The 13,621-nt window shown below is 39.9% G+C and overlaps 1 protein-coding gene across 1 annotated transcript in view; it reads right to left on the bottom strand.

Moving 5' to 3' along the window:
- Positions 1–13,621, bottom strand: part of LOC126176785 (lysosomal alpha-glucosidase-like) — a 140,715-nt gene that overhangs the window by 50,790 nt on the left and 76,304 nt on the right. The window contains exons 12-13 of the mRNA XM_049923957.1: positions 6,865–7,016; positions 449–597 (exon numbers count right to left, since the gene is read on the bottom strand). Of these exons, the coding sequence (XP_049779914.1) occupies positions 449–597; positions 6,865–7,016 (301 nt within the window). The remainder of the gene's footprint in view (positions 1–448; positions 598–6,864; positions 7,017–13,621) is intronic.

Below are 13,621 nucleotides of genomic sequence, written 5' to 3'. Positions count from 1 at the left end.
TGCATCAAACCAGTCTTCAGACTGAACGAAGACCAAAACAACGACGACGTCACATTTATCTAAATTCAACACTGAAAATGTTATTCACTGGAAAATTTGTAAATGTGATCAAGAAATATGTATTTTCTTAAAATTTGTTTCTGTAAACAAAACTAAAATGAAAAACATAGTGCACCTTGTACAGAACATATCTCTCTACATTGAATGGTTTGTGGGTTTGGACGAGTTGAAGGGAAATGTAAGACTAGGCATGTGTACTGTGCGTCATGTGGCATTTCTGCTGCTCAACTCCGTGAGCTCCTACAGAAGTGTAATTCTACATGGTGGACAGTAGTTCTAAAATAGTTCTGAAATTAGTATAGAAATAAAATTTTATATTTTAAAGCCAGTCCTGAAATTCAAATAAAAAATTAAATTTAATATAGTGCATAAAAATGTGCCAACTTACTCAAAGAATAAAGGCCGTGCAACAGTGTCACCAAAGGCATGAGCTCTCCAGAAGAGTGTGTACAGGTAGGGGAGCAGGCGGTACCGCGTGAGGAGCGCCTTGCGGGCCGACTCCACAACTGCAGGGCCCAGCGACACGGGGTCTTGTGGCTGTGAGATGTTTGACATCGTATGAATATGGAAATAATTTTAAGTTGCACATTCTCTTTACAGTGTTTAACTCATATAAGCATTGAGTAAAACTCAGTTATCCCTTAGAAAACATATACAAATGAAAGAAGTCTCATGCTTTAATATATAACGTCGCAACAGCGTTAGCAGTCTTACATAAATGCTGTGTTTATTATTGTAGTGGAGTATTTCTAAGGGTGTGGAACAACAAAGGATGATTATCCATCACGATAACTGAGCAGAAATACATTGGCATCTCATTTTGCAATCAACATAATGAGAGATACTTCTGAGTGTATTGGTTTTGCACGGTTTAATTGCTTGAGACAAATGCCAGGAGAGCTTCATTGAAAAGGATCTGCTTTCCTTCCTAATACTTTCACAATCTGAGTTTGAGCTTTGTCTCTAATTATGTCATCATAAACTCTAATTGTCCTACCTTTCCTAAGTGCATATTAATACATTACTTTACTTTTAAATGTGTTATTGATCTGGAAATAATTGTATATTGAATGAAACATACTGTGTAAAATTTCTTGTCATCCAGTTGGATAACAAGTTAAAATAGAGTCAACATATAGATAACCAAGAACTTCAGTTTCAGAATATCAGGGCCTTAGATGTATCTCTCATTATATTGACCTAAGGACATGAGTGTTTGTTTAAATTGCACTACATTAGCAATCAGAGGACAGGAATGATTCTCAAGATGTAAAAGAAACAAAGTTTATTTCTTGAAAATAAACACGAGCTCTGCACAGTGGTGATGAACCACACTGAAGGCTTAAAAAAGAAACAGTAATTGGGCTGAAGGCCGAATTACAATAACAAATAATTTCTGGCTAAATATCCACACATCAAAATAATTCTTGGAAGATGACTAATTCTAATAAGAGAAACAGTTAATACATCAACTAATTAGTTATGGCAGAAGGCCAGTATTGAAAAGTACTTAAACCAGTTGAAATTAGGCTGATGGCTGTCAATGTCCTCCCTCATAATAGCAAGTAGGTCAATTTCTGTTTCTGGAGTTGAACACCAATCACTGATAATCGAGATCTACAATCGGTGAGAAGAATTAGAGTTCAGTGTAACTAGTAACCATTATTAATTACAAGTGCAAACTGTTGATTCAGGGTCATAGGCCACACATCGACTTGGTAACGGTCCAGACCCTTATGGTTCTACCGAGATTATATTCGGTGGTGCAGCTGGCTGTGGATTGTGACATGTCTTCCTGGATGGATTGTAGTAAACACCTGAATATGCAAGAGCTGCTGTTTTCAGTGCCTGGCCCTGCAGGTTACTCAGTGAAGACTGCCTTCCGTGGTCTGTGTGCAGCCTTAAATAGGCTGCACGCAGCTGAATACTTTGTGCACTGTTTTCAGTCACACGGCTACGTGTAACGAACTAGCTTGCGTGCATCGCAACCTGTAGTGGCATATCTGATGCCTCCTAGTGGCAGCTGGATTGCCCTGCTTTCTGTTTGATGGCCAACAGATTGGTTCCTACTCGGTCTGGGATCTGTCTGATGGATCTGTCATGCAGGTTGCTGGTGCGTGCAGGCACTCGGTCGAGATGTATTGATCTGCATATTTTCACTCCCTGTTGTCCTACAGAATTACCTTCTGGGGCAGTGCAAATAAAATTGTTCAGCAGAAGTGAACAGTAAGAATGCTGTGTAATGCAGATAATTGTACATCTCGCAGAAGCCTTTTTGAAGAGCTTCCAATTCTTACACTCACTTCATGATATATTTACTTGTTAATAGTATCTATTGCTGATGATAAAAATCAGTTAAAGCTGAACTGTGATTTACACTGTAAATATACAAAAGACAAAAATAATTTTAATGTAGGCCATTGCCTCTTTATATACGATTCAGAACTGACATTTAACACGGTCCTGTCCAACACAAAGCAAGAAACTGGGAGCCTCTATCAATTCAAAAGAAAGTTAAAAATACATCTCATTAGTCACATTTTGTACTGATTATTTCAATACCTGGATTTGAGGACTGGAATGTTCTGTTAGCTACATAACAAACAGTAATGTACTGTAAATAGGACTTAGTGTCTACAAACATAGGTACATATTTTCTTTGAGAAACTCCACTGCAATCAAGTACATATTAAACTACTAACAACAGATAAACAGCAGCTCTGTATTGTAATGGAGGAGCGAGCAGCTTTTTTCAGAGTAGCAGCTTCCTTTCTGATTTACTCAGTTATATTTATACGGCATCAGCATAAACAGTGTTAAGCAGTAGAGTGATCGTTTATTGTTAATACAGCACTACAATGCACATCTCTTAATGGTCACTTCTTTGATGTTTTCAATTAATCTCGAGGCTGCGGATGCACACAGTATATTGCAGGGGGCACTCTTCACTGATGTCGCGCCCTGCAAGCATTTGCAGCCTCATGACATAAAAAATGCCAGAGAAGTAACCATTAAAAAATATCTTTCCAGTTTCCCACCACCTCCCAAAGTCCCACTGTCTGGCCACAGAGGAGCATTCCCCTCATAACTGAGTACCACCCAGGACTGGAACAACTGAATTGCATTCTCTGCCAGGGTTTCGACTACCTCTCGTCGTGCCCTGAAATGAGACATGTCCTGCCCACTATCCTTCCCACCCCACCCACAGTGGTATTCTGCCGTCCATCGAACCTACACAATATGCTCGTCCGTCCTTACACAACCCCTTACCTCATGGCTCATACCCCTGTAATAGACCTAGATGCAGCAAGACCTATCCCTTACACTCTCCCACCACCACCTACTCCAGTCTGCTCACAAATATCACCTGTCCCATCAAAGGCAGTGCTACCTGTGAAACTAGTCATGTGATTTACAAGCTAAGGTTCAACCACTGTGCTGCATTCTATGTGGGCATGACAACCAACAAGCTGTCTGTCTGCTTGAATGGCAACCGACAAACTGTGTTCAAGAACCAAGTGGACCACCCTGTTGCTGAGCAAACTGCCAAACCTGACATCCTTCATTTCAGTGATTGCTTCACAGCCTGTGACTTCTGGATCCTTCCCACCAACATCAGCTTTTCCAAATTGCGCAGGTGGGACCTTTCCCTGCAATACATCCTACATTACCGTAACCCTCCTGGCCTCAACCTCTGTTAGTCACTGTCTTCACCCATCCAGTCCCTTCCCTGTTCCCATTTCAGCACTACACAGCCGTCATTCCACTATCATACCCAGTCTTTTTACTTCTCTCCTTTTCCACTATTTCTCTCCCCCACCTCCCCCTGCCCTTTGTCTAAACTGCAGCACTTCACTATCCGCCACACCTACCACACTATCCCTGCCTCTCACCACGACCTCCTCCTCATCCCCACCCAGTCACCACTCCCATCATGCACTGGCACTGCTGCTTGCAGTGTGGTTTCAGTTGTCTGAGACTACAGTTGTGTGAGAGAGTTGCGTTTGCACGAGTATGTGACTGTGTGTCTGTCATCTATTACTGACAAAGGCCATACTGGTCAAAAGCGTTATTTGTGACAGTCGTTTTGTTGTGCCTATCTGCGACTCAGCATCTCTGCTATATGGTGAGAGGCAACTTTCCTTTCAATAATATTATTCATACAGACCTTTGTCCTGCTCACAATACTTCCCCCTTCCTCCCCCTCCCTCCCCAATGCAAAGCATTTTCCCATCTAATTTCATAGATCGACAAATCAGAGATATTAGAGCAGAAGATTCAAGAGTTTAATGGCAAACAGATTATGACTAGTATTGATCTGAGAGACGGATTTCGGCAGGTACCATTAGCAGAAGATATACAAAGTACATAGAATTTGTTTACATGGGTCAATGTTAGCATTTTAAAGTAGTACACCATTTGGTTTAAAAGTATCTCTTTCAGCCTTTGTATGTATGTTGCATGGTATATTAGCAGAAAAACTACAATCAAGAGGGACATGTTATGAAAATGACATATTGTTTTTACTCATTGCAAAACATATGGATGAAAGTATATTTTGCATGATGTGTCACTGCCAAGTTTGATTAAACTTGGATTACACATAAAAAGAATTGCTACAGTATAGTACAGAAGGTAACTGAAAGAAGTACACAGTGAGACAAACAGAAATGACACTTTTATTCAAAGACAATAACTACACTGAAGTCATCGCAGTTTAGTCCAGTGGACATTACAAAATGTGGGACATCAGTCTAAATAGCATGCGTGAGCATCACGAACAACAATGCATGCTCTGCAACGTGCTCCCATGCTGGCCATGAAGTTGGTAAGGATTTCCTGTGGCAGGATGTTCCATTCCAATACCAGCAATGTTGACAGCTGCTGGATGGTCGTTGGTGCATGTGGACATGCTGCAATACGTCTGCTCTTTTTCTTAGAGCAACATTCTATGAATTTTTATGAAAACCTAATGAAAATATCTTTAACCCCAAACCACCTACTACCCACCTTAAAAGCTGGAATGCCAACTACTGGGCAGCAGGGACCATGCTGACTACCACAGAAGTAGAGGATGATAAGTCAGAATCATCAGCTGACCACTGCTTATGACAGCGACTAACAACCTTGAAAGCTGAAATTTCATTTGTAAAAGCATACGAAGCTGCCAAAGTAACCTCAAAAGATTTGTCAATTTTAAACACTTTGCCAAGACTGAGATCAGACTTGGTCCAAGCCTGAGCTGTGACCTCCCTCCCAGGGGCAAGATGCACAATCACGTCTCAAATCTAGAACTCCGTGTAGGAAACTTTTACAGCTCTGCCACGTAAAACTGCACTTGCATGTGAAACTCAACAACCTGAGAGCCCTAGCTTCCTATGACGGTACATGTTGTTTATGATGGTGATTAAGCAGGAGCCTAGTTGCAACAAGGTGTGTTTGCTGACCACATTATTCGGTTAACAGTGCAGAGATCAATGAAAGACAATTTGCTCAGTTCTGAAAGTGGTTGCAATTTCTGAACCACTTCGTGTAAATGACTACTGGAAGACAAAAGCAAAGTGCTTTTCTGCCTATCAGAAATGTTATAAGCAAAACAGTGGAGTTAAAAAAATAGATGTACATTTTCTAGTTCTCCAGTGCCTCACTGAATGCAGTGAACAGTGGTGTGGGTGTAGCTGCAGCAACTGACTGACATGTTTGTTGCTGTCGAGACACAAGTTGATGAAGAGCGACCTGCTGCTCTTTCCGCCATTGCTCGAGTCACAAACTGCTGCTGCTGCAGTGACAGCTGTTGGTGCCAAAGTTCCATAAACCTGGGATCCATAACACAGGAACCAGAGGTGAACACATCACCGTAAATGTAATAAGGTAAGAACTCATTACAACTAAAGTGTCCACACCCAATACGAACATGTGATCTGTGAACGAGGCCAAGGATGTTACGAGCAGAGCACAATACAGACACCAAAAAGTAAGACAGAAAGTCAACTCTATAGCAGGGTCATAACCTGAATAGCAGCTACATGAGCTCTATCTGAGACCATGTGGCATATTATACTAGACTGAGATGCAGCCACTCGTCTAGAACCAAGCTGCTGTTTGCCAAGACCATGTGACTGGGCGGTCGTGCCTCTGGTGGCACCTGGCTGAGTTTAACAAGAATGCCTCTGTTCCGCTATCCCTCACATCCGCTGGTGGGGATATTAAAGATTATTTTGAAGTACCTTGCACCATAAAAAAGATACTTGGGACTCAGCACATTAGAAAAAAATTTAAACTTCTTTTATTAACATCTCATTTCACAAATTACCTTATCAGATTCAGTGATTTAATAGTTACAAAATAACATCAAATATATAATAAATTGAGGCAACAGCATTTTTTTTCCCACAGAAGCAGCCTTCCGGCTAATTTACTAATTACATTTAGAAAACATGCAGACAAACAGTATTAAGCAGTAAAGTCACAGTTCATTGTCAACACAATGCACAAAATAAATTTTTAAGAGTTTCTTTGTTAATGTATAACTTGACTCATTTCACATCCCAGAAAATTTTCCTTCCCAATGAGATCTATAGCACATGGTGAACGAATGACACATTGGTAGAAATGAGGCCCATTTTCAGACAACACTATAATCAATTAAAAACATTCCAAGTTTATCATCACAGCCATTTGAACTAAGTTCATCATGTTAAGATTGATGGTTTCAAATGATACCTATATCTCTTATCGCACAGACAGCAAAGACAAAAATAGGGAAGGGAGAGGCCGTTGGTGTTACCTCAGCTGAATACTCACTATTCCATCATCTGTATTGTGATTCCTGCTGAAAGGATAGAAAGCTCCAAGTTGGGACCACCTCTGGCAGAGGGAAACTGTGGTATTTCCATTGAATCCACAGATATCAGAACCCATGAGTGGTATACCAAATAAACTGAAACTAAGTAGCTCTGCAAAGGAAAGAACCCACAATAAACATGGTGCAAAGTTACTCACAAATTTACTTGTTACTTTGCGTGTGTGTGTGTGTGTGTGTGTGTGTGTGTGTGTGTGCGTGTGCGCGTGTGTGTGTTGAGAGAGAGAGAGAGAGAGAGAGAGAGAGAGAGAGAACTTTCATTAGGGAAAGAGCAGTAACTCGAAGACTACTAAGTGTCAATGAATCACACATTAATTAGTTGTACAGGGTGACCCAAAAGTCCATTAAGATTTGAAACTGCACTAATTCATAGTATAATGCAGGAAGAGTGGTAAAACTTGAAACACACACCTGAAATGACAAGGGCTTTTTATTGAAAGCAAAAACAAGTGTAAAAACCAGTGAACAGATGGCACTGAACAGCAACACATCAGTGATGCTTCATGAGAACTGTGTATAAAATGAGCTACAGTGAGAGAGGGAATCACATCTCCAGACCTCAATTTGTGTGATTATTGGTTGTGGGGTTACCTGAAGTCGCATGTCTACTAAGATCACCTGACATCATTAGGGATGCTAAAAGGCAACATCCAACAGAAATTTCTCAGCAGACCTATTGATACGCTATACAGTGCTGTTCACAGTATAGTCCCTCTACTACAGGTACTGTCAATGAATTATGGCTGACACGCTCAACATCCGTTACGAAGAACATAGTCTTTGTTAAAAATCAATTGTGATGCTGATTATTGCTTTTATATCATATGGGAAGTGCAATCTGTTGGTTACTTTGTGCACTTTTTTGTTTTCAATAAAACTCCATGTCATTTCAAGCATGTGTGTCAATGTTTACCTCTCTACCTACATTATTCTATGAAGTACACAATTTTCAAATGGTAATGGATTGTTAGGTCATCCTGTACATCAATGCTTTTCCTCGTTTTTATTTATATATCGCATCCTCGATTTCCTGTTATTGATTACTAGTTGAGATACCATCTTGAAGGACAGTAGACTGTGTTCTAATGATTAATTGACATTAGATGTCATGGAATATCAAACTAGCCATATGACTGGATCCAGCACTTCTAAATGGGGACGTCATATTTCTGAAGCATGAAGGCACGACTATTACATGAAAACATTCCCCACTTGGGCGTGTTTCACTTCTTGGAATGCAAAAAAATCAATCTCTTCAAAGAGTTTTCTTTTCTCACAACTATCAATAATTCGAAAGCAACAATAAACCTTCTTTCATCAGATTTTAAATATGGCACACAGTATTTAAATATACTGTTTTTTTGGAATTTGTGTGTAACAATAAAAGAGCTGGAGGACATAGTACTTTGCAAGTTACCAATCCACTGTCATTAAACATTGAAAAAAATCACTTGTGCACCTGAGAACCTGCACAAGTACACACGTGTAAAATGTGAGGACAGTTGGAAGGAGCACACAATGGAGCCATTGAAATGCCTATAAATCTTGGTTTGCAATAAAAACATTTATAGATACACGTTATATAAAAATAAAAAATAGCTAGAGTACATTGCTTCCCTTCATTCCATAATGTCATGCATCATCATATTTTGAGATAACTCATCAAGACAGGTCTAGTAGTACACAATACAAATTAAAGTGCGTATACTAAGTATTCCGTCTCAGTACATTTATTCCTTGGTGAAATTTGTCATAATCAAAACATCTCTGTTGAAACCAACTGAAGGAGTCAATATCGGGAGTAAAAATGACCTTCACAAGGGCTGAAAGTCCCTCACTTTGTTCCAGAAGTGTGACCACTCATCAGAAACACACATTTTCAATTGTTTACCGACAACCATAAAGGGTTCTGCTACTAACAAAGTACAACTGATGAAGAGTCGAGGATTTATTGTTGACCAACTCCTCCTACTCCATTGATGAATAACTTAAGAGAGCCAACTGATGTGATTATTACCAATTATATGTGTAGCGTGGATGCAATATAATACCCGACTTTGTCACAGCTTCAGTAAGGATATCTGTGTGAGTTAGCCTTGCAAACTGTCTGTTTTTGATTATGCTTGGTCATACTAACTTTGGAATCTCTTATATACTTCAGTATTTGTACATTTAAACATTTCTGATGAGCTTTTCGACTGATAGCTAAATGAAAGAATGTCTGTAATTTCTATCATTTTTTCATATCCTTAAGGCTCTCCCCATTATAGGTCGATGGGAACGAACTGTACATTCAGTTTAATAACAAATTATATACTCAGTTTAGACAGGGATTATTCAACAATCCCAAAGGAGCTTGAGTGAAATACGAGACTCAGATGATACGTGATGAAGGAAATGAGTGGTGTACAGAAATTTTCATGAACATGAAAGCAGTTTTAAGTTCCATTAGAGGTAAACTGCCACAATTTGTAGAGGCCACATATCATATGAAGTACAATTAGTAATTGATGTATGCTCATCACAATGAAGGTGCTGAGCAGCACACACTGAAGGATTTACAGGCGTGTCCACTGCCCAGTGCCTATTCTATATCATGAGTAGTGATCTATCCCCAAACATATTAGGGGTAGTCAAATGAAACGAGACATATGGAAAAAGTAAGTAAACAGTTTATTGTTTCAAAAGTAATAACGACAACTGTTAATACATTTATCCCACTGTGTGACAAGATAATCAATGCCTTCATGGACAAATGTTTGCTGTAGCCTACAGAACTGTGATTGTACCCAGGCATTCAACTCTTCATTCGTTCAAACAAATCGACAGCCACAAAGCCTTTTCTTAATGGAGGATGTGTAAGGGCTTCCCAGCGGAACTTCTGGAGCACAGTTGTCTGGGCTATCCCAATGTTGACACAGTTGCTCCCAGAATGCAACAGAAATTTTGTTGGGAAGTCCATACAAACCCTTCATACAGTTGCAGCCTCTTCCCGTGCAATGTCCATTGCTTTGGAGCCCTGATGAAAGACTTTGTGGCCACTGATTTGTATAGGACAAAGAAGTGCATGCTTGGTTACAATCATAGTACCATATGCAACTGTAGACATTCTTTCATGGAGGCACTGCACATCTTCTCACACAGTGGTATAACTGTATTGACAGTTATGATGATTACATTTGAAACCATTAACTTAGTTCTTATCCATATGTCTTGTTTTCATTTGACTACCCCTTATACAGGTTTTCCATTCTAACTGAAGACATTGAAATATCTCAAAAACTACACATCGGATCAAAAAAGTTATAATTCCTCTTTGTTTGTCTTGGAGAGAGACATCCAATGATACCATACTCGACTTGCCATCCCACCCTGTGTGTAAGTGGCGAGGGCGGGGAAGGGGGGTTCAACTTTGAAATCTTCAATTGGAACCTCCATTTTATATTCCAGATTATGATTCTATGGCAATATCTACATACATTTTGTCTGAAACATTTTCTCCATTTTGTCACAGACGGCACTGTAATCGGAGGAATAGAAATGGGTACACAATCGTAATTTACGACATGCTGTTCAATGGCCCTGGAATATCCAATGGCAGGCTGGGACCCCACATCCAAGCTACAAGGATAGGACACACCAGCATTGCATAACTTCTACTCGGAAACCCCATTCACAATTGATTGGCGACGCCATACAGTGCTGTGTGCACAACAACCATATACGTGAAATTAGAAGGCAGGGCAGCACTGGCCATAATTTTGATGGTTTATTGACAGCAAAATCGATTTTCAATTGCATAATTATCATCTTCAGTGCTGTAGTATACAAATTAAAACTCATAGGCAAGTTATTTTCAGTAACCAAAGCTATGAAACAATCACAATAATGAGTTATTGTGATCATTTCATAGCTTCATAGGAGGGGGAAAAAGAAACTGGAAAGATATCTTTTTTTTTTTTCTTAGTAAACAAAATGGTTTGTATACTGAGATGTCACGCATCATCGCTGGCAGGGCGCATCTGAGTAAGTGTGCTGCTTCCCTCCTCATTCTCACTGCTTCTCCCATTCCTACCACTTCCTTCATCTTGCAGTCAGTGCTGCCACCACTTCTTGCTACTAGCCTGGCAGCTGCAGATGAGGGGCAGGGCGGTGTAAGGACTGGTTTGCTCAGATCTGATTCGCAGAGATTGTTGACGCAGCGGGCAGAGACTGCGAACATGTGTGCATGAGTTGTTTCTGAGTGACTGTGTGTGTGCTCTCATTTTCTGACAAAGGCTATGGCCGAAAATTTGATTGTGAGAGTGTGATTGTCTTTTCTGCACGCCTGTCCACAGCTCAGCAACCATCTTTACGATGAGTTGCTACCTACCTTTATTAGAATTGATTCTCTGAGTATCTGTGCAAGTTATCTGTTGCACGGATTGATCACAGCGTTCTCATTTCATCAGCACGGTGACCGTGTCACACGAATAGCTGGCCACAGGATTGGACTTCCATGACGGGCCAACACTGCAGGTCATTTCTGCAGGTATCTCTGACGGGTCGGGCCTGCCGACCTGAAGCCTGTTGTTTGCCACTAATGTGCAGGCCCTGCCCACCGGATCTAATCTCTCCGATCTGCCTGCAGGCCAGGTCTGTCTGTGTGTGGCATAATGTGGTGGACTTTTGTGGTTTACAGAAGGATCCAGGACTGTGGTGCTCCTTGGCAGGCCAGAGGCCACAGGCAGTGGATTTCAGGGATTGCGAGTCTCACAACAAGTACATTGTACAGTGCGGTGTTTTATAGACAGTCATTTATTCTAGTACATTTTTGGCATTTCTAAAATAATTTATATATTAGAAAGTATGGACGATAAGAAGAAGAAATTGTGGCAGTCTCTGGTGGTTTGTACGCTATGTACTCATATATTTCTCAGAAGAAAAATCACACAATACCTGTAAAATAATAGACGTGACACAGTGATAAATAACTGACAATAATGAACATAGTAGAACCAACATTTTATTAGTGGTCACCTACAGCGTTGGTTTACACAACTCTTCCCTGCCTTGTATTCTTCTTCCAAGGGCCTACTTTTTTCTGAGATTATTTCTGAAATCAGTGAAGGTATTTTAAATCTGTCTTGCAACTCCAAGGAAATGTGTATTTTTGTCACCAAATGTGTTTCGTTTTGATGAAATAAAATACCAACATTGGTCTTAATAAAACACATATACCATTTGGCTTTCTTTCTCCATCTAAAATCAGTTCATTGCAAAAGATGTTGATGTTAATACTTAAGAGTTTCGCTCAAACAGGGGAGAAATACGGAAGGCCTTACAATTTTTTGTCAACTTATGTCTTTACGTATCCTTGAGATCTCAAAATTTTGTCAGGGAAAAATTCTAAAACTTGTCTGGAAATCAGGGAAATGTCGGAATTTCATTTTGGGAAACTTGTGGCAACCCTGAATACAGCTAATGCTTCAGTTGCATAGTGCACTGAGCAACCTTCATGCTGAAACCACTTATGTTAGCAAACATCCCAGCCAACATCCTGTAATAATACTGGTAGTCCCTGTTACAAACACATTCGATATTTGCATCCATTCAACATTCCATTGATAAAATTTGGAACAATGAGTTTATTCCCCATGGTGCCATACCATATGTGAACCAACTTAGGATGTTGGGGATTGTCTACACTCCAGTAATGCATGTTATGCTCATTAATGCTACCATGGTTGGTAAATGAATAGTCTCATTGGAAAATAGTACACCGGCAAAGGACATGGGGTCGTTTGCATTTGTTGACATGCTCATTTACAAAACATACCTGCTTATGGAAATCGGTACCGTCACACTCTTGATCAGTGACACTTGTTATGGATGATACTTATGGTAATGCAATATTGTGAAAATACTACCTATGGACATACCAGAATCATGGTGTAGTACCGTATTTACTCGAATCTAAGCCGCATTCGAATCTAAGCCGCATCTGGAAAATGAGACTCGAAATCAAGGGAAAAAAAAAAATCCCGAATCTAAGCCGCACCTGAAATTTGAGAGTCGAAATTCAAGGTGAGAGAAAAGTTTTAGGCCGCACGTCCAAATCGAAACAAAGTTGATGCACTGTAATATGAGACACAATTTAGGTCGAATGAATGACGATACAGCTACAGTAGTTTGGTTCGAGTCGTAAGCTTAGCAGTTAAGCTTTACCAGGTAGCCATTGCTATGCGTCAGGCGCTCCATCCGTATTTGTACAGGTACCCTTCCTTTTTCACGTGCTTCGTCTGGTTTGAATTAATTGCTTATTTTTCTTTGACCTGATAAGTGCCGTTCTTTTTCTTATAGGTGTTTACGTCACTCTAAGCTGAAAAATGCATTACTGTACTGTGTCATGCATTGTCTGTCTCATTCTGATAATGAGTGTTTACTACCTGTCGCCGCCTTTCTTTGATAATGATCAACAAGAACCAAATAATAGACTGCGTATGATAGAAGATGTTCTGAACAAGAGTTTAGCGAAAATTTTTCTCTGTTTGAAAATCTTTGCGGCCGCTTCTTTAGTACATCAAATTCTGCACAGAAATTAGTCATCTTAGATTTAAAAATCTAGTCAATTGCCGTGCTTCATTTCTGACTGTATCACTATTAGGCATAAGAAGAATACGAATATAAACATGGCATGATATGTATATTCTTCTGCGT

The sequence above is a fragment of the Schistocerca cancellata genome, chromosome 3, assembly GCF_023864275.1.
Source record: "Schistocerca cancellata isolate TAMUIC-IGC-003103 chromosome 3, iqSchCanc2.1, whole genome shotgun sequence".
NCBI lineage: Eukaryota > Metazoa > Arthropoda > Insecta > Orthoptera > Acrididae > Schistocerca > Schistocerca cancellata.
The sequence above is the reverse complement of the archived record's forward strand: the minus strand, read 5'-3'. Positions and strand labels throughout refer to the sequence as shown.